We start from the raw sequence: 22485 nt of genomic DNA, 5'->3' as shown, positions 1-22485 counted from the left end.
TATATTACCTTAAAAAATTACATATCCAATGGTATCTAACAATTGATACACAATATCAATCACTTTCTGAAATATAGGACCAAACAATTCTTTAGCAGATCTTTTAAACCATTCCTTTTTTCTCCATTGACTCATTGTCATTCTATGTCAGAATAGAAAGAATATACACAGAATTTATACTATTGTAATATATTTTATGTTTAAAGGCCTTTTATTGATCATAATACATATGCATATCTGTATGTATATGCACAGCCATCCCTTGGTATTGGAAGGGGATTGGTAACAGGACCACCCCCCAACACCTCCATAGCTACCAAAAATCTGAGGATGCTCAAGTCCCTTATATAAAATGGTATAGTATTTGCATATAACCTACACACATCTTTCCATACACTTTAACTCATTTCTAGATTACTTATAATACATAATACAATGTAAATCTATGTAAATAGTTGTAAATACAATGTAAATGCTATGTAAATAGTTTTGGAGTGATAAATTCAAGTTTTGCTTTTGGAAACTTTCTGAAATTTTTTTCCTCAATGTTTTTAATTTGTGGTTGGCTGAATCCATGGATGCAGAACCTGCAAGAACAAAGGATTGACTGTATATGAATATATATAAATAATTTTTAAAGATTCTGATGATTTAGCTCTTAATGTGAAAAAAACTCTTCTTGATTGGGTTATCACTACAACATCTATAAATTTACAATTAATCAGAGCAACATAAATATTTTACATTTTGATGAATAATTATCAAATATAAAAAGTAAAATATTAATGGGAAGGAATCTCTTAATAAGATGGATGGTGCTCCTTCCCCAATTACTTCATTTATCTGTGTCTAAATTGCTACTTATTGCTAAAATGAGCGAGGGCTCAGCATCAATCCTATGCCTATTTTTCATCTTTATAGAAATAAGCATTGAGAAAATGTGATTACATGAATATGTAGATGAAATGGAAGGGGTTTTTTTTACAGTGATGTCAATCAATTCTTTGGATGCTTTCTGAGTTATTTTTGAAAAAGTCATACAGGTCTCTTTGTTCAAAATTGTTTTTGATGAGTTACCAGTTGGCAACTGAATTAAGTGTTCTAATTTTGTTAGGCAAATAATTGGAAATCATCTGACTTGCTAAAAGATTTATCTATTTGTATTTGTTGAGTGCATCTAAACTGCTGTCCTGTAGACTATTCTATCTATTTGATTTATCTGACTGCTTTCTCATGTCATTTAAACTGTTGTTACCCTGACCTCCATTTAGACCTGAAAGTTGTGAAGACTTGACTGTTTTTAGGTAAAATATAGTTGGTGAGAATAGTTCATGAGAGATGCCATGACTTTCACATTGCATCACATCAAGAGACTCATAATGTTAGGTGGTCACACTCTAATATGCCAGTGTTAATCATGGATTACGGTGATGACTTCTCAATCCTTCATTATGAGTTGTCTTTTCCTTGAAACCAGCTAGTAAATGGTGGAATGATGCTTTGGAATTACTGAATTATCCTTTCATTCTATTGAACATCATTGATGATTCCTTCGTGAGTCAGTTGCTTCCTTTTCTGGGCCTCTTTGCTTATTCTGAAAAATAAAATCCTAATAAAAACAGAAGAAAAATGCTCGCCATGTTTCCTTTCATTAGGATAAGGAGATGATACAATAGCTCTCTCCAATGGTGACAAGGTTTTAATGTGCCTTTAGTTTTGTTTTGTTTTTAAATTTGCATTTTGGTTTTCTTCCTTTTGAGTATTTTGATCAATTCAGTAGATTTTCACACATTCAAAAACATTTAAATCAAATACGCATGCGTGCTAAATTGCTTCAGCTGTGTCTGACTCTGTGTGATCCTATGGACTACAGTCTGCCAGGCGCCTCTGTCCATGGGATTCTCCAGGCAAGAATACTAGAGTGGGTTGCCATGCCCTTCTCCAGGGGGCCTTCCTGACCCAGGGATGAAACCTGCTTCTCTTATGTCTTCTGCATTGGCACACAGGTGTTTACAATTAGTGCCACCTGGAAAGCCCTTAAAAGAATCAGGGAAAAATTGTCCCAGTCTTAACCAGAGGTAGCTCTATTAATCAGGTTTTAATAAACTTTTGACATCACCTCAGTCCTGAAGTGAAAGTGTTACTTTCTCAATGTGTCTGACTTTTTGTGACCCCATGGATGGTGGCTTGCCAGGCTCCTCTGTCCGTGGAATTCTCCATACAAGGGTACTGGAGTGGGTGGTTCCCCTCTCCGGTGAATCTTTCCAACCCAGGGATAGAACCTGGGTCTCCCACATTGTAAGCAGATTCTTTACTGTCTGAGCCACCGGGGAAGCCCAGTCCTTGAACTCTTCTTTGTTTTTTATATCAACAAAATGTCTTTGGTATCAGTTAGTAATATTCCCTAGAATCAATCATTTCCCTAAGGAATACTGGTTCCCTTTAATGTAAACCTGCATTTAGACAACAAACTCTGGATCCTGGAAATGCCCAGTGCTACGAGAGTATTATTGTTTCTTAGACTTTTAATTGGGCCAAATCAGGAAAAATATATATAAAAATCATAAATGTATGTGCAATGAAAATGAACAAATGAATATATCTTTTACCTCTTATGCTGAAAATAAAATTTAGTTTTATTTTACTTGCTTCCAAATAAAATTAACATTTGCTTTTTCTTATAATATGCATAAAACTGTTTTATGCATATTTATATTATTATACATGATAATAATATGAATAATAATAGTAACAGTAGTAGTAGTACAACTACTGGAAATTAAACTGCCAAGTAAAATTTAAAATTTCTTTGCAATCCTTTTTATCTTCTTACTCTGAATATACATTCAAAGCACGGAGTGTTAAGATATTTTAAAGTAATCATTTTCTCATCAGAGTTATATTAGCAATTTGATTTGGAGTTAGGACAATTTATTTTAATTTGTTTTCAGCTTTAAAAATTGTCTTTTGTCTTCCTGGTTTAATTTGGTTTTGGATTTTTTTTTGGCCACACTTTATGGCTTGTGGGATTTTAGTTCCTCAACCAGGGATTGAACCCAGGCCCTTGGCAGTGAAAGCCCAGAGCACTAAGCAATGGAACACCAGGGAATTCCCTGTTTTTGGATTTTTAAAGCATTTAAGCATTCCAAAGGTCAAGATAATACAAAAAAGATTTAGTCAAAGAAGTCTTATTTTCATATGTATTAGGTATCTGTTGCTGCATAATTAAGTACCTGAGGTTTAAGACAGCAATTATATTGCTTCTTGACATTTTGTGAGTTTCTTTGACAGTTCTATTGTACTTGGTTTGGGTTTGGGTCACTTATATGATAGCACTAAGCTAGCACTGGGCTGGGCTGGAATCCATAAGAAGTTTTCACTTTCATGTCTCAGGTCAGTCGCTCAGTTGTGTCTGACTCTTTGTGACTACATGGACTTTAGCATGCCAAGCTTCCCTGTCCATCATCAACTCCCAGAGCTTGCTTAAATTCATGTCCATCCAGTCAGTGATGCCATCCAACCATCTCATCCTCTGTTGTCCTCTTCTCCTCCTGCCTTCAATCCTTCCCAGCATCAGAGTCTTTTCCAATGAGTCAGCTCTTCACATCAGGTGGCCAAATTATTGGTGTTTCAGCTTCAGCATCAGTCCTTCCTATGAATATTCAGGATTGATTTCCTTTAGGATGGACTGGTTGGATCTCTTTGCAGTCCAAGAGACTCTCAAGAGTCTTCCCCAACACCACCGTTCTAAAGCATCCATTCTTCAGCACTCAGCTCTCTTTATGGTCCAGCTCTCACATTCATACATGACTACAGGAAAAACCACAGCTTTAACTAGACAGATATTTGTTGGCAAAGTAATGTCTCTGCTTTTTAATATGGTGTCTAGGTTGGTCATAGCTTTTCTTCCAAGGAGCAAGCATCTTTTAATTTCATGGGTGCAGTGACCATTTGCAGTGATTTTGGAGCCCAACAAAATAAAGTCTGTCACTGTTTCCATTGTTTCTCCATCTATTTGTCATGAAGTGATGGTACCGGATGCCATGATCTTTGTTTTTTGAATGTTGAGTTTTAAGCCAGCTTTCTCACTCTCCTCTTTCACTTTCACCAAGAGGCTCTTTAGTTCCTCTTAACTTTCTGCCATAAGGGTGCTGTTATCTGCATATCTGAGGTTACTGATATTTCTCCTGGCAATCTTGATTCCAGCTTGTGCTTCATCCAGCTGGGCATTTTGCATGATGTACTCTGCATATAAGTTAAATAAGCAGGATGGCAATATACAAGCTTGACGTACTCCTTTCCCAATTTGGACCCAGTCCATTTTTCCTTGTCCGGTTCTAAGTGTTGCTTCTTGACCTGCATACAGATTTCTCAGGAGGCAGGTAAGGTGGTCTGTTATTCCCATCAATTTAAGAATTTTCCACTGTCTGGGCCCTTGGAAATAATTGGAGGCTTAAGTACTTCAAATTTTTCTCCAAGTAGCCACTTTTCCCCTAAGATGATGTCACATCTCACAAGTTTTCCCATGTGGTTCTCTTCAGTATAGTCTGGACTTCTTTATAACATGGCAAAAGAATTCCAGGAAAGCAGAATCTTGTCAAGTCTCAAGGTTCTGGACCTGGAACTGACACAGTGTCACTTCTGTCACATTCCACTTGTCAAAGTAGGTCAAAGGCCAGCCCACCTCTTGCTGGGAGTAGAATGTACAGAGAAAAGAGGAATTGTAGGTGACCATGTTTAGAGACCACTGACCACATCATTGCTATCTTCTTCACCCTATCCCTCTACCACAAACATTTTTAAGATCACTCTCTGATTTATCCTTATTATGATTCTTTTCACAAATACTAGCAAAAGTATTTGTGTACCTTGACTTCCTCTCCTTTTAAAATAAAAAAGTCAAATGATACAGCAAGTTTGCAGCCCTTGCATTTTTCATTCACTACATCCTAGGGCTTTTTATTCTCCATTGTACATAGTGATCCTCTTCATAAAGGTAGTTTACAGAAAGTCAGAACAGAGCCTCCTAGATTGCACTTGGGGAACATTACAGCCTATCCCCATACTTAAGTATGCTTTTAAGAGAAACCTTTAAATTACTTCATGGCACTTAACAGCAAAAAGAAAATTATTGGACCATTAGTAAGTAGTGGAAAAGTGTAAGTAGTGGACAAGTGTGTTAATTATTGCTGACATAGGGGAAGAAAAAGTTTTTTCCTTGACCCTCTTAGATACCCTGGCTGGGTCTCAAAATTAAACTGATAAAATAAATTAACAGAGACTAGCATAAAAATTCTATGAAAATTTTACATGTACATGGGAGTCTTCCCAAGAGAATGATGACCCAAAGGAATAACCAGAGTATGAGCTTTTATATGTTCTAGACAAAGAAGCAACTCATTTGTGATGATTTGACAAGACAAAAAGGTTTAGGCTAGAGGCAGTCAATGGTGAAGAAGTAACTAGGAAGATAGTGGTTTAACATGGTTTGTTCCTTGGCCTCAAATTCCCTGTATCTTATGATACGAATGTCTTTCTGCCTCCTGGTAGAGGGAAGGTGGCTCTCACATGGGAGATTTATGACTTGCTTCAGGAAAGAAGGGCTAGCTAGGTAGGGGAGGTCAGTGTGACCTTCCTGCTTCTGCTATTTTCTCAAAATTCCTCAGCTATTTATATTCAATATGCCAGGGTGCCATATTTGGGGGTAGTTTGTTTTGAACACCATCACCGTAAAGGGCATTATACCACAAAGTATACCACAAAGTCTATACCACAAAATAGACAACCCATTCCCCTTAAGATCCCTTAAATCCAATAAGAACATGTCAGGATATCTCTTCAAGAAAATTGGAAATATCAAGGGAACATTTCATGCAAGGATGGGCATGATAAAGGACAGAAATGGTAAGGACCAAACAGAAGCGGAAGAGATTAAGAAGTGGCAAGAATGCACAGAGGAACGGTACAAGAAAGGTCTTAATGATCCGGATAACGATGGTGGTGTGGTCACTCACATAGAGCCAGACATCCTGGAGTGTGAAGTCAAGGGCATTAGGAAGCATTACTGGGACTTCCCTGGTGGCTCAGACAGTAAAGAATCTGTCTATAATGCAGGAGACCTGGTTTTGATCCCTGGGTCAGAAGATTTCCTGGAGAAGGAAACGGCAATCCACTGCGGTATTCTTGCCTGGAGAATTCCACGGAGGATCCTGGCAGGCTACAGTCCATGAGTCACAAAGAGTCGGACTTGACTGAGTAACTAACACAAACACTACAAACAAAGCTAGTGGAAGTGATGGAATTCCAGCTGAGCTATTTCAAATCCTAGAAGATGATGCTGTTCAAGTACTACACTCAATAGGTTAACAAATTTGGAAAACTCACCAGTGGCCACAGGACTAGAAATGATCAGTTTTTATTTCAATCCTAAAGAAGAACAATGCCAAAGAATGTTCAAACAACCATACAGTTGTACTCATTTCTCATGTTAGCAAAGTAATGCTCAAAATCCTTCAAGTTAGGCTTTAACAGTACGTGAACCAAAAAATGCCAGATGTACAAGCTGGATTTCAAAGAAAGAGGAGAATCAGAGATCAAATTGGCAACATCCATTGGAACATACAGAAAGCAAGGGAATTTCAGAAATGCATCTGTTTCTGCTTCACTGACTATGTTAAAGCGTTTCACTGTGTGGATCACAACAAACTGTGGAAAATTCTTCAAGAGATGGGAATACCCGACCACCTGAGCTGCCTCCTGAGAAATGTGTATTCAAGTCAAGAAGCAACAGTTAGAATCAGCCATGGAACAACTGACTGGTTCAAAATTGGGAAAAGGATACAACAAGGCTGTATATTGTCATTCTGCTTATTTAAATTCTATGTAGAATACATTATGAGAAATGCTGAGGTTGGATGAATCACAGCTGGAATTGAGATTGTCAGGAGAAACATCAACAACCTCAGATGCACTGATGATATCACTCTAATGGGACTTCCCAGGTGGCTCAGTGGAGAAGAATCTACTTGCCAAGCAGGAGACTAGGGTTTGATCTCTGGGCCAGGAGGATATCCTGGAGAAGGAAATGGCAACCCACTCCAGTATTCTTGCCTGGAAAATCCCATGGACAGAGGAGCCTGGCAGGGTACAGTCCATGGGGTCATGAAAGAGTCGGACATTACTGAGCAACTTAACAACAACATCCATTCTAATGGCAGAAAGTGAAAAGGAACTAAAGACCCTCTTGATGAAGGTGAAAGAGGAGAGTGAAAACTCTGGCTTGAAACTCAACATTCAAAAAACCAAGATCATGGCATCCCATTTGATCACTTCAGTTCAGTTCAGTTCAGTCACTCAGTCATGTCTGACTCTGTGATCCCGTGGGCTCCAGCACACCAGCTTCCCTGTCCATCACCAACTCCCAGAGCTTGCTCAAATTCATGTCCATTGAGTCCTTGATGGCATCCAACCATCTCATCCTGTCATCCCCTTCTCCTCCTGCCTTCAATCTTTCTCAGCATCAGAGTCTTTTCCAGTGAGTCAGATCTTCACGTCAGGTGGCCAAAGTATTGGAGTTTCAGCTTTAGCATCAGTTTTTCTAATGAATACTCAGGACTGATTTCCTTCAGGTTTGACTGGCTTGATCTTCTTGCTGCCCAAGGGACTTTCAAGAGTCTTCTCCAACATCACAGTTCTAAAGCATCAATTCTTCAGTGCTCAGTTTTCTTTATGGTCCAACTCTCACATCCATACATGACTACTGGAAAAACCATAGCTTTCACTAGATGGACCTTTGTCAGCAAAGTAATATCTCTGCTTTTTAATACACTGTCTAGGTTTGCCATAGCTTTTCTTCCAAGGAGCAAGTGTCTTTTAATTTCATGGCTGCAGTCACCATCTGCAGTGATTTTGGAGCCCAAGAAAATAAAATCTGCACAGTTTCCATTTTTTCCCCATCTATTTGCCATGAAGTGACGGGACCAGATGCCGTGATTTTCGTTTTTTGAATGTTGAGATTTAAGCCAGCTTTTTCACTCTCCTCTTTCACTTTCATCAAGAGGCTTTTTAGTTCCTCTTTGCTTTCTGCCATAAGGGTGGTGTTATCTGCATATCTGAGGTTATAGATATTTCTCCTGGCAATCTGATTCCAGCTTGTGCTTCATCCAGTCTGGCATTTCACATGATGTACTCTGCATATAAGTTAAATAAACAGGGTAACAATATATAACCTTGAGGTACTCCTTTCCCAGTTTCGAACCAGTCCGTTGTTCTGTATCCAGTTCTAACTACTCCTTCTTGACTTACCTACAGATTTCTCAGGAGGCAGGTAAGGTGGTCTGGTATCCCCATCTCTTTAAGAATTTTCCAGTTTGTTGTGATCCACACAGTCAAAGGCTTTGGCATAGTCAATGAAGCAGAAGTAGATGTTTTTCTGGAATTCTCCTGATTTTTCTAATCACTTCATGGCAAATAGAAGGGGAAAAAATGGAAACAGTGACAGATTTTATTTTCTAGGGCTCCAAAATCACTGCAGACAGTGACTTTAGCTATGAAATTAAAAGACACTTGCTTCCTGGAAGAAAAGCTATGACAAACCTAGACAGCATATTAAAAAGCAGATACATCATTTTTCCAACAAAGGCACATAGCCAAAGCTATACTTTTTCCAGTAGTCATGTACAGATGTGAGAGTCAGACCATAAATTTGCTGACCACTGAAAAATTGATGTTTTTCAACTATGGTGCTGGAAAAGACTCGGAAGAATCCCTTGGACAGTAAGCATATGAAACCAGTCAATCCCAAAGGAAGTCAGCCCTGAATATTTATTGGAAGGACTGATGTTGAAGCTGAAGCTGTAATACCTTGGCCACCTGATGTGCTGACTCACTGGAAAAGACTCTGATCCTGGGAAAGATTGATGGCAAAAGAAGAAGGGAGTGGAAGAGGATGAGATGGTTAGATGGCATCACCGACTCAATGGACGTTAATTTGAGCAAACTCTGGGAGATAGGGAAGGATGGAGGGGCCTGGCATACTGCAGTCCATGGGGTCTCAAGAGTCAGATGACTTACCTACTGAACAACAAGCACAGAGGTGGGATTGCTGAATTATATGGTAGTTTTATTCCTAGTTTTTAAGGAATTGCATACTGTTCTCCTTAGTGGATATATCAATTTATATACCCACCAGTAGTTCAAGAGAGTTCCTTTTTCTCCATATCCTTGACAGGATTTATTATCTGTAGATTTTTTGATGATGGCCATTCTGACTAAAGTGCAGTTATACCTCATGGTAGTTTTAATTTGTGTTTCTCTAACAATGAGGAATGTTGAGCATCCTTTCATGTGTTTGTTGGTCATCTGTAAGTCTTCTTTGGAGAAATGTTGGTTTAGGTCTTACACCGATTTTTTGATTGGGTGTTTGTTTTTCTGATATTGAGCTGCATGAACAGCTTGTATATTTTGGAGCTTAATCCTTTGTCAGTTGCTTCATTTGCAATTATTTTCTCTCATTCTGAGGGTTGTCTTTTCACTTTATTTTTAGTTTCCTTGCCTGCACAGAAGGCTTTAAGTTTAATTAGGTCCCATTTGTTTATTTTTGTTTTTATTTCTATGACTCTAGGAGGTGAGTAAAAGAGGATCTTGCTGCAATTTATGTCAAAGAGTGTTCTGCCTATGTTTTCCTCTAGGAATTTTATGGATTCTGGACTTGCATTTAGGTCTTTAATCCATTTTGAGTTTATTTTTGTATATGATGTTAGAGAATATTCTGATTCATGCTCTTTTTAAAAAAATGTATTTATTTTTAATTGAAGGATAATTGCTTTACAGAATTTTGTTGTTTTCTGTCAAACCTCAACATGAATCAGCCATAGGTATACATATATCTCCTCCCTTTTGAACCTCCTGCCTATCTCCCTCCCCACCCCACCCCTCTAGGTTGACACAGACCCCTGTTTGAGTTTCCTGAGCCATAGAGCAAATTCCTGTTGTCTATTTATTTTATATATGGTAATGTAAGTTTCCATGTTACTCTTTCCATACAGCTCACCCTCTCCTCTCTCCCCATGTCCATAAGTCTGTTCTCTCTGTCTGTTTCTCTGTTGCTGCCCTGTAAATAAATTCTTCAGTACTATTTTTCTAGATTCCGTATAGGTGTATTAGAATAGGATATTTATCTTTCTCTTTCTGACTTACTTCACTCTGCATAATAGTTCCTAGGTTCTTCCACTTCATTAGAACTGACTCAAATGCATTCCTTTCTAAGGCTGAGTAATATTCCATTGTGTATGTGTACCACAACTTCTTCATCCATTCATCTGTCGATGGACATCTAGGCTGCTTCCATGTTCTAGCTATTGTAAATAGTGTTGCAATGAACAATGGGGTACATGTGTCTTTTTCAATTTACGTTTCTTCGGGGTATTTGCCTAGAAGGGGGATTGCTGGGTCATATGGTGGTTTTATTCTTAGTTTTTTTTTTTTAAGGAATCTCCATACTCTCTTCCATAGTGTCTATATCAATTTACATTCCCACCAACAGTGCAAGAGCCTTCCCTTTTCTCCACACCCTCTCCAGCATTTATTGTTTGTAGATTTTTTGATGATTGACATTGACTGGTGTGAGGTAATATCTCATTTTGTTTTGATTTGCATTTCTCTAACAATGAGGGATGTTGAGCATCTTTTCATGTGTTTGTTGGCCATCTGTATGTCTTCTTTGGAGAAATGTCTGTTTAAGTCTTTTCCCCACTTTTTATTTGGTTGTTTGTTTTTCTTGTATTGAGTTGTAATGAGCTGCTTGTATATTTTGGAAATTAATCCTTTGACAGTCGTTTCATTTGCTATTATTTTCTCCCAGTCTGAGGATTGTCTTTTATCTTGCTTATTGTTTCCTTTGCTGTGCAAAAGCTTTTAAGTTTACTCAGGTCCCATTTGTTTACTTTTGTTTTTATTTCCGCTACTCTAGGAGGTGAGTCATAGAAGATTTTGTTTCGATTTATGTCATTGAGTGTTCTGTCTATGTTTTCCTCTAAGAGTTTCATAGTTTCTGGTCTTACATTAGGTCTTTAATCCATTTTGAGGATGTTCTTTTACATGTAGCTTTCCAGCTTTCCCAGCATCACTTATTAAAGAAGCTGTCTATATCATGTAAAACAGATATCAGAAACATGTATGAGGATATTCACCAAGCTCTTTCTTGTCACTGAAAATATAAAAATGTGCCTTGTAGCATATTATTATTTTCCTTTATATTTTAAAATTCATAAATGTTTACTATTGTAATTCTAAGATAAAAAGATATATGGACAGATGGTGTACGGAGTCAGGCCAACCTTTGATGCCTAAATAATGCATTGCCTTCACTATCTCTCACTGCATTGTCTTTGTTCTCAAAAGTTTTCTCCCTGGGAAGTGACACATTCTTTGATAAAAGGAGAAGGCATGGTCATTATACAAAGATCAGAGCTATTTCTAATATCTTCTTTTAAAATATACCTAATTTCAGGGCTTCCATGGTCACTCAGTGGTGAAGAGACCACCTGCCAATGCAGGAGTTGATCCCTGATCCAGGAAGATCCCATATACTGCAAAGCAGCTAAGCCACAACTATTGAGACTGTGCTCTAGAACCTGGGAACCATGACTGAGGTTACGTGCTGCAGCTACTGAAGCCTGTATGCCCTAGAGCCTGTGCTCTGCAACAAGAGAAGCCCCAATTGGTGTAATAGAGAAAAGCCCTCAGAGCAACAAAGACCCAGCACAGCCAAAAATAAATAAACAAATAATAAAATATACCTGATTTCAGAACACAGATGAGAAAAAAAAAATCTCTTCCTCTCTCCATCCAGTGCTAGGGCCCTATACATTGAACTGAAACATGATAGATGAACAAGAGAAAAACAAGCAAGTTTATAAACATGTGTCACACATGTAACACTTGGGAGTTTTCAGAGATCAGTAACTCAAAAGATTTGAGGTTGAACTTATGCAGCTTCTTAGCAAAGGGATAAGAAATTCTTTTTTTTTTTTTTTTCCTGTTAAACAATGATTTTTATTGCTTTAGTACAATAGACAAATTTGTGCAACCAGGGCAGAAGCTGTGGATGACTCGTATTTCCAGGTGGGGGGCAGGACTCGTTTGGTCTTGTAGTATCGAGCCAACCGGTGAATACGGCTCTCAATCAGAATCAGACGGAATTTAGCATCTTTATCCTTTCTGTTCCGCTCAAGATGCTTTCGAACAGCAACGGCTTTCTTAATTAAATGATAGAGATCCTCGGGCAGGTCAGGAGCAAGTCCTTTGGACTTAAGAATTCTCAAGATTTTGTTGCCTGTCACAAAACGTACTTGTGCAACACCATGAGAGTCTCTCAGGATCACACCGATCTGGGAGGGAGTCAGGCCTTTCTTGGCCAGTTTGTAGATCTGCTCCTTCACATCGTCAGAAGTGAGCTTCAGCCAGGTGGGGATGCTGCGGCGGTAGGGCAGAGCCGACTGGGACAAGCCCTTCCCGGGAGCGTGCATGCGACCCATGATGGCGGCGGTGTGGTAGCAAAAGGAAGAAATTCTTAGAGAAGTGACAAGACAAAGGAAAAGGACCTTGAGTCTCTAAGAGAAGATTTTGAAGGCAAATATGTGGGAGACTAAGGGTAGATCAAGGCTAGTTAGTAGTTTGTTAAGTAAACTCTTCTGGTGCCATCTCCAGCTGACAAGGGTCTAAGTTGTCTCTAGTGACAACTTTTGTCCTTCCGGGTAGAGATGGAGGAGGGACACCTTTGTAAATTTATGTCTTCCTCTAACACAAATAGGAGGAAGATAGAGAATTTTTCCTGTATTTGCTGCTTCTTAAATGACTTTAGCTAAAATAATTCTTACATCAGAGAGGAATGTTGGACTTCCCTAGTGGTCCAATGGTTAAGAATCCACCTTTCAGGGCAGGGGACATGGGTTCAATTCCTGGTCCAGGAAGACTCCACATGCTGCACAGTAAGAAAGCCAATGTGCCACAACTACTGAGTCAGTGCCCCTAGAGCCTGTACTCCGCAGCAAGAGAAGCCACCACAACGAGAAGCCTGTGCACCACAACTGGAGGAAGGCTGCTTGAAGCAATGAAGACCCAGCACAGCCAAAAATAAATTAAAAAAAGAAAAGAGGAATATTTCAGGGTGCGTAAAGCAAGATAAAAAAAGAACGCTTTTGCTCTTCACCCAATTCTACAGGTTAACCTGTTACAGTTTCTGACCAACAGTAGTAGTCTGTGCTACAGACAGAGGAAATGGTGAGAACAGGGTGCTTTGTGCATTGGACAAGCAGGCCCCCTAGATAGTTATATGTGTATTTCTGGAAAAGGATTTTTTTTTTAATACTGATTTATTTATTTGGCTGCATTGGGTCTTGGTTGAGTCATTGGGATCCTTCGTCATAGCACACGGACTCTCTAGTTGTAGCACATGGGTTTCAGAGCATGCAGGCTCAGCAGCTGTGGTGTGCGGGCCTAGTTGCTCTGTGGCAAGTGTGAATCTTAGTTCCCCGACCAGGGATTGAACCCTTGTCCTTACATTGCAAGGCAGACTCTTAACCACTGGGCCACTAGGGAAGTTCCTCAGAAAGAATTTGTAATGAACCCAGATACCTGCATCATCCCACACATAGAAAAACACTGAAATCATCAACTAGAGATCTCTGTGCTTTGTAACTAGCAGTAACCTTTACCAAGATATATACTTTTTTTTTGTTTGAGTCACACTACCTGGCATGCAGGATCTTGATTTCCTGATTAGGGATCAAGCATCAAATCCCCTACAGTGGAAGTGTGAAGTTTTAATCACTGGACTGCCAGGGAAGTCCCAGACAAAGATGCATATTTGACTACATGATTCCCTAGCCAGAAATCATGTATAAACTGGCCTCTCTCTTATCTCTTCAGAATAGCTTCCTCAGAGCTCCTAAACAAGCCATCTCCTGGGCTATAGTTCTCAGTAAGGCCCTAGGAAAAACTTAAACTCAGTATTCTTACATTGTGCATTCTTCTTTCAGTTGATAGGTGACATTCTGGTTTCCTTCAAGAGCATCCCAGAGTGGGCCAAAATACCCTGTGTGGCTGAACCACTCTGGGACCATTTTGTCAGCTCCATCTCAGGCCCATAGTCCTACCCTCTCCCCTTTCTGCATGACTGAGCTTTAGCCTACTCACAAAGAATGCACCCAAGCCTGATTAGCCACTTATCAGCCTCTACCCTTGCCTTCACCTGATGTGAAAACTAGGAGAATGCCCTCTCCTGATCCTGATGGCTAATGGAGGTATGATGGTCATGAAATCCCCGAGGGGGAAGAGGAAAGCTCAGTTCCCATGGGTGTGAACATGCTTTCCCCAGTAGTCAGATTCTATCTTTAGCTCTGGCCTCTTTAAATTCTCCTGTACCCACTTTGTGTGGCTTTTAGGGGTGCAGAGTGCAGCTGAGAATGCCTCTGGATTATCCTTCTCCTGATCCTGCCTGTATGTAAATTACCCCAAATAAAGTACACTTCATGGAGTTGTCTGTTTTTTCAGTCTCAAAGTTCCTTCTCAGTCCAGAGGATAAATTCAATGCCCATGCTGTCCAGCATACCCAATTTCTCACACCATTTTTCTTCCTTTCCTAATATAAGTCAAGAAAAGACATGTTGACCTACTATGGGTTCATCATACTTTTGTTTAAGGAGGCTTCACCAAGACCAATATTATAACTTGTGCCTTTCTTAGATGTCCCATAGGTTTTCACACTGCAGCATAAGATTCAGGTATGCCTTTCCTTTCTAAAACTGGAGAAGGAAGATTGTGAAAAGGAAAGCAGAATCACCTTGTCTGTGGGTACTTTCTCAGCATGTATCAGTTTAGGAAATAGTACCTATGGAAACTGAAGATTCAGAAGAGCTTCAGAGAAGCTTATTGTATCCTCAACAGCATATATCCTCCTCTAAAGACTTGCTCCAGAGTGAGGAAGCTTCAGATGTTTAGTGGGACTACAACAGGTCTGCCTATGTTATTAGGTTGACGTTTCTCCTAAAAGGGAGGCATATGAGTCACCATTCTTAAGACAGATAGCCTCACATGAAGTTGTACTATGAGCTATCACCTCCTTTCATTGTATATTTTTGTACAACGTTCACTGATAGAAAAAAATATCCACAGCTTCACCTAGGTAGTTTCTTCATGGACCAATAACCCATCAATTTGCTAAATGTGTTTCCTATTAATAGTGTTTCTTTCCTAAAATCCAATTGTTTCATTCACTTTAACACACATACATTTTTCATAATAAAATTAATTATAGCAACATTTCAGAGAAGCTGAACTCTTTCCACTTAAAAAATATTTGATTAATATTATACCTTATACTCTTAATTGCTTATGTCATTTTTAAGATGAGAAATTATTCATTTGCCTCCAAATTACTGGCCTCATTAAACTGTTGGAATATCTTGAAATAGTATGTTAATCCTGCCAAGAAATTATGAAATTTGGCTTCTAAATTATACATTTAGGATGAAACCAAGAAAGCAGTCTGTAATAGTGGGTAAGAGCAAGTGCTCTGAGAGACTGATATATGTCATTCAAATACCACTTCCACCACTAACTATTATAGTTATATGAATGTGGCAAGTGATGTCAGCTCTCTGAATCTCAGTGGCATCAATCGTAAATACGTAGCTAATCATACATATATCATGAGTTAGTTTTGAGGGTTAAATGAATATTTAACATATAAAGTACCTGATATATTGGAAGCATTTATTAGATATCTGGTAGATGATAGTAATGTATCAGTGTAAATTCTTGCTACACTCTATCTCACTGAAAAAATGATTACCAAGTTTGTCTCATAACATTCTTAGATCTCTTTTTTCTTTTTCTTCTTAGGTCTCTTTATACTCTTTCATTTTAGTAACAGGAACTTTCTATTGAATGAAGTTGTACAGCATAAGTGAAATTATATCTGTTACTACCTGAATACTTTTGCCAAAATAAAAGTGTACTAGGGACTTCCCTAGTGGTCCAATGGTCAAGACTTCGGGATCCCAATGCAGGGGGCCCAGGTTCAATCCCTAGTCAGGGAACTAATCCCACATGCCACAACTAAAGACTACCCAGCAAGAGAGTGAGCACACTCACTCCCAGATGCATGGGTTGGCAAGGGGCAGGGGGATGGGCCATCACTTCTGCAAACTCTTTACCACCTCTTTCCACCTCACACAGTTGTCTGCCTTGGATCCTGCCTCCCTGAAACCCATTGAGGAGTTTGGGCTTTTTGAGCATGAGCTGACCTAGACTCCTTGTGTGGCGCCTTAAATAAACATTCTACTTTCCTTCACCACACCCGGTGTCGGCAGCAGACGGGCTTTATTGTGCGCTAGTGATTGGGACCAAGTTCAGTTTGGTAACACTATTATAGCACACACCACCTGGTTTTAGCTGCTCAGTTCTGTTCTCAACCATGACTAAATAGGAGCTTCTTGAGGGCAAGGATGATGCCTTTTTTATCTCTCTTTTTCTGAGAGGTGCTTTGCATTGCAGCCCAGGGAGGTGACAATGAAGTTAGGCGGAGGTTATTTATGGAGTCTGTGGAAGAAAACTGCACGTGTAGCTCATGTTACACAGCCTATTACTTAGCAAGGATATATCAGGAAAGTATTTACACAAAGCTGCATTGTGCATGTGCCAAGGCAGTTCATTAGCTGAACTGCTGAAGCATGAAAGCCAGGTTTATCCAGACATGAGCTATAATCTACGCTACAAAATCAGCCATGGAACAGTCTTCAGGTTGTCTGCAGCAGCTGGGGCAGCCTGGCCTACAGACACATCTAAGAGCTGACTAATCCCCAGAGCGAAGCTCAGGGTCCAGGCAGATGACTCTGTGAGGTGGAAAGAGGCAGTGAAGAGTTTGCAGAGGTGGGGGCCCGTTTCCCCTGCCCCTTGCCCACCCGTGCATCTGGAGATAGTGTGTGTGGTCACGCTCTTGCTCGGGGAGCTGGAATAGTTTGCTGTGCTTGGCAGAGTAACTGTGGTTAATTCTCAGTCACTGGCTACCATTGGACACACCTGTTTATAAGTCTGTCGCTACCACATTGCTCGATCTTTTCAAGTCTTCCTATGCAGTTGGCACCATAAAATAATTCTTTTAAAATTTGAAGACTAAGAGGAAACGAGTAACTGTTGTATGTTAGTCAGCGTTTTCCAGAGAAACAGGATCAACAGGATGTGTGTACACAGAGAAAGAAGGAATTGCTCATGTGATTACAGAGGCTGACACGTCCAAGTCTGCAGTGCGGGCCAGTGGTCTGATATCCCGGGAGAGCTGATGCTGCTGTTCCAGTCTGGAGGCAGTCTACTGAAGAATTTCCTGCTCCCTGGGGAGGCTGGTCTTTTTACTCTATTTAGGCCTTCATCTGATTGGATGAGGCCCATTTATAATATGGAAGGCAAGCTGCTTACTCAAAATTCACTGATTTAACCTCATTCCAAGCACTCTTCAAGTTGACACATAAAATTGACCAACACATGTTGAATACCTTTTCTGTGTCAGACTCTTCTAGATGCTTTGTCATTTTGTTGGATTTCCACAGAAACCCTATGAAATGTGTATCTTGTTTCCTCTGTGAGAAAACTGAGGCTTATGTGGCTTAATTCCCTTATTTAAGGATATAACGGGTAGGAATTAGAAGAGTATTCTAGGCTTCATTTATCTGCTTAAAAGTCTGTATTCCTTCCACCAAAAAATAAATAAATATAATATATTGGGAGAGGTCTTGTCTGTTCTGACACTTTTTTCTTCAGGAAAAACACTCCAGTTTCAACTCCTTTTTCAGAGGACTTCCCCCTACTTGGGTTTCATTGGTGGTTAAGGTGGTAAAGAAACTGTCTGCAATGCAAGAGACCTGGGTTCAGTCCCTGGGTTGGGAAGATTCCCTGGAGAAGGAAATGGCTACCCACTCCAGTATTCTTGCCTGGAGAATTCCATGGACACAGGAGCCTGGCAGGCTACAATCCATAGGGTTGCAAAGAATCAGACAAGACTGAACAACTAACACTTTCACTTTTCTCCCTCCTTTAAAAAAATCTCTTATTTATTTATCATTTATTTGGCTGTATCCAGTCTTGGTTGTGGCATGTGGGATCTAAGTCCCTGACTAGGGATCCAACTCCCTGAATTTGGAGTGCAAAGACTTTGCCACTGGACCACCAGGGAAGTCCCCCCACCTCCTTATTTCTCTGCCCACCCCCACCCCACCTATATACCAGGTTTTGGGAGGCAGTCATTTCAATTCCGTTCAGCCGCTCAGTCGTGTCCCACTCTTTGTAACCCCATAGACTGCAGCACTCCAGGCTTCCCTCCTCACCAACTCCTGGAGCTTACTCAAACTCATGTCCATTGAGTCAGTGATGCCATCCAACCATCTCATCCTCTGTCGTCCCCTTCTCCTCCACCTTCAATCTTTCCCAGCATCAGTGTCTTTTCCAAGGAGTCAGTTCCTCATATCAGGTGGCCAAAGTATTGGAGCTTCAGCTTCAGCATCAGTCCTTCCAATGAATATTCAGGACTGATTTTCTTTAGGAAATTTTCAAATCTCCACCCTCATCATCATATACTATAGATATGTATTTCTAGATTAAGTATCAAGGTTATTGTATTATACAGCTGATATCCTGAAATGGCTTGTAAGATAGACTGTATTGTGGGCAATATTTTCCTCCCCTGCCTGGGTAGCATTTCCTCTGCAATTATTCAAGGAAGTCAGGTTCATGGACTGGAGGTGGGGTAGGGTCCTGCAACTCGCAGCAACTAAGTGTAATCAGGTATATGTGACTCCATCTGAAATTCCGTTTGGTTATTCCTTAGCCTTTAGTGTTGCATAAGATCTTCCATCTCCTTTTAATAGTGTTGTGGGCTATTAAGGGCAGTTCCAAATGGATCAGAGTGTTAGAGCTGCAGCTGCATGAGGTTGGCAGCTCTAAGTAATGAGAGATTGCCAGGGAGAGGGCTAATCTTGGAGACAGAGTAGAAGTTTGGGTCCTAACTGCAGCAAACCACGTTGAGGATCCACTTTCACTGCCTTATTTGGAAGATCCTCATTTTCTGTCAGTAAGACGACAGCTTTCTTATATTTCTTCTATTATTTGGTACATAGGTCATCATATCCTGGGAAATAAAACTCCCAATTTTTTGTTCTCATATCATATTATTGGTCTCAGAAATGGCCAATGGTAACTTGTCTCTTCTCTTGAAATTTCCCAGAAGGACCTCTTAGGAATCATAGAACGGACAGCAAGAGCTTATGCTATAGGTTTGTTCTTTAACTTGAGTATTTTCAAGTTAATAATAATAAAGAAAAATGAAATTAGCCCTTTAACTTCAACTATTTTCCTCTCCCTCATATAATTATAGTTGATGACCAAGCACAGTCTTTTTTTTTTTTTAAAGGCAATTTTATTTATTTATTTTTGACTGTCCTGGGTCTTCATTGCTCTGTGGGTTTTCCTTTGGTTGTGGCAAAAGGGAGCTACTCTCTAGTTGCAGTCCATGGGCTTCTCATTGCAGTGGCTTCTCTTGTTGCAGAGGACAGGCTCTTGGGCATGCAGGCTTCAGTAGTTTCAGCACGTGGGCTCAGTCGGTGTGGCTCCGGGGCTCTAGAGCACAGGCTTAATAGTTGTGACACAGTCTCAGCTGGTCCATAGCATGTGGGACCTTCCGGGATCGGGGATCAAACCTGTATCTCCTGCATTGGCAGGCAGATTCTTTATCACTGAGCCACCAGGGAAGCCCCCAAGCACAGTCTTATTGTCACTTTTAATTCATGTCATTAGAATTTGTGAAATCATTAAGTTTGTGAAAACAAAGTCAGGCACAGACATAAGAAATTCACATCATTCATTTCAATGTATTATGAATCTAAAAATGTCTTACCAGATGGAAAGGACATGGAAACCATTCAGAGTAGAATAAAATCATAAACTAGGTTAGCTGAATACCAAACAAGCTTAAATTATAATTTTGGTGGAAACTATAGATAAATCTGACCTGGTAATTAGGTAATGTAAGTAAAGGAGACTGGGAGCCACGGCTGTAAGTTTACCCATCCAAATGGCATACATTTAAGGGTCCCTATTGACTTAGAGACAACAGAGAAAGACTCAAAATGGCAATCCAAAAAGTGGTAAAACTTGCTCCCAGGTATTTGAAGCTGTGCATCTCATGCATCTTATGGCAGAAAGCAAAGTAGAACTAAAGAGCCTCTCGATGAAAGTGAAAGAGGAGAGTGAAAAAGTTGGCTTAAAACTCATTGAGAAAACTAAGATCATGGCATCTGGTCCCATCACTTCATGGCAAATAAATGGGGAAACAGTGGAAACAGTGACAGACTTTATTTTTTTGGGCTCCAAAATCACTGCAGATGGTGACTGCGGCCATGAAATTAAAAAATACTTGCTCCTTGGAAGAAAAGTTATGACCAACCTAGACAGCTTATTAAAAAGCAGAGACATTACTTTGCCAACAAACGTCTGTCTAGTCAAAGCTATGGTTTTTCCAGTAGTCATGTATGGATGTGAGAGTTGGACTATAAAGAAGGCTGAGTGCCAAAGAATTGATGCTTTTGAATTGTGGTGTTGGAGAAGACTCTTGAGAGTCCCTTGGACTGCAAAGAGATCCAACCAGTCCACCCTAAAGGAGATCAGTCCTGAATATTCACTGGAAGGGCTGATACTAAAACTGAAACTCCAATAGTTTGGCCACCTGATGCGAAGAGCTGACTCATTTGAAAAGACTCTGATGCTGGGAAAGATTGAGGGCAGAGGAGAAGAGGACAGCAGAGGATGAGATGGTTGGATGGCATCACCAGCTCAATGGACGTGAGTCTGAGTAAGCTCTGGGAGTTGGTGATGGACAGAAAGGCCTGGTGTGCTACAGTCCATGGGGTCACAAAGAGTAAGACACGACTGAGCAACTGAACTGAACTGATCTCATGTTCCAGTTAAACATCTTGTTGATATAAAATCTCAGCCAGCCTTGAAGATAACACCAAATGTGTCTCCTTGGTGTGTACTAACTTACCCCATGAAGACACAGAATTAAATATAGAGAGGATGAAGTAGACCGAATCTAATACAGTGAATATTTTTGTCTTAGGTTTGGAAATTATATATGCATATGCAGTGTTTTAATAACTTATTTGGCATTTTAGAGAGTAATTTGGCATATCAGTTTTGGGATTACAATTTAAAATATGTGATTGAGTACTTGCTTAGTATATTTGATAGGATTTAAGAGTACATTCCAAATATGTAAAAATTTACAATATTAGATTTATAAATTATAGGAGTGCTTAGAAAGTTTATTTTTATCAGACAGTTGAAATTCTTTTTTAAAAAGTGAAATATACTGATTGTAAAAGGGCAATATTAAGTGCTGATTACAATATTAAGTGCTTTAAAAGAATCCTTAATTAATTGCTTAGATTTGTGGATTTATAAATAGCATGATAAGATACACAAATTTAGGTCTAAGAAACAACTCATTTTTTGCATTTGTAGCTTTAAAAAATAAATACTGAATTTGAAAACAGAAGTGACCTCTGAAGTAATCTTTTCACAAAAGCTACCCTCAAGGGCACCAAAAAACTCATATTGACTTTATTGGAGATGTTAATTTCATTTTTTCATAGAATGCATTGTCAGGTTGCCTAACATATTGTCAGAAAGATAAAACTTAAAATTTCCTTTTTCCTCACTCCTTTATTTTGAAACTTGACCTTCAGTTTCCTTCAAAATCTCTGTTCCTGGACTTTCAATATAAACATGGCTATGTAAGTCACATACTTGCCCTTCTATTTCTGAGAATAATAAGCACAACAGGAGATGAAACAAACCCTATAAATTACATTTTCAGTGAAACTATGGCTCAGACAGTGAACGACCCTCCTGCCAGTGCAGGAGACTTAAGAGATGTGGGTTCCATCCCTGGGTGGGGAAGATCCCCTGAAGGAGGAAATGGCAGCCCATTCCGGTATTGTCGCCTGGAGAATCCCACGGACAGAGAAGCCTGCCGGGCTACAGTCCATGGGGTTGCAAAGAGTCGGACACAACCCAACTACTAACACTTTCACTTTCACTTCATGAGACATATATAATTGGCATACCCTAAAAATACTCTAAAATTCTGAAAATAACATAAATACCTAAACTTAGGAGGGGAAGTGAAAAATGAAAGTGAAAGTCGCTTGGTTGTGTCTGACTCTTTGCGACCCCTTGGATCATGCACGGAATTCTCCAGGCCAGAATACTGGAGCCTTTTCCCTTCTCCAGGGGATCTTCCCAACCCAGGGATCGAACTCAGGTCTCCAGGTCTCCTGCATTGCAGGCGGATTCTTTACCAGCTGAGCCACAAGGGAACCCCAAGTATACTGGAGGGGAAGAGGGGATAGAAATACTGAGGTAGTGTAAGCTTAG

General features: G+C 39.8%; 1 protein-coding gene across 1 annotated transcript; it reads right to left on the bottom strand.

Moving 5' to 3' along the window:
• Positions 1-12031: 12031 nt before the first annotated feature.
• Positions 12032-12557, bottom strand: LOC133072896 (small ribosomal subunit protein uS15-like). Its single transcript, XM_061166424.1, has one exon. It carries the CDS (start codon positions 12534-12536, stop codon positions 12063-12065), a length of 474 nt encoding a protein of 157 aa, XP_061022407.1. The 5' UTR covers positions 12537-12557; the 3' UTR covers positions 12032-12062.
• Between the last annotated feature and the right edge of the window lie 9928 nt (positions 12558-22485).

This window comes from Dama dama, chromosome 18 (assembly GCF_033118175.1).
Source record: "Dama dama isolate Ldn47 chromosome 18, ASM3311817v1, whole genome shotgun sequence".
Taxonomy (NCBI): Eukaryota; Metazoa; Chordata; class Mammalia; order Artiodactyla; family Cervidae; genus Dama; species Dama dama.
This window is presented reverse-complemented; position numbering and strand designations above follow the sequence as displayed.

Coding starts and splice junctions, on each gene's coding strand:
- LOC133072896 (XM_061166424.1), bottom strand. CDS start 12,536: ATGGGTCGCATGCACGCTCCCGGGAAGGGCTTGTCCCAGTCGGCTCTG.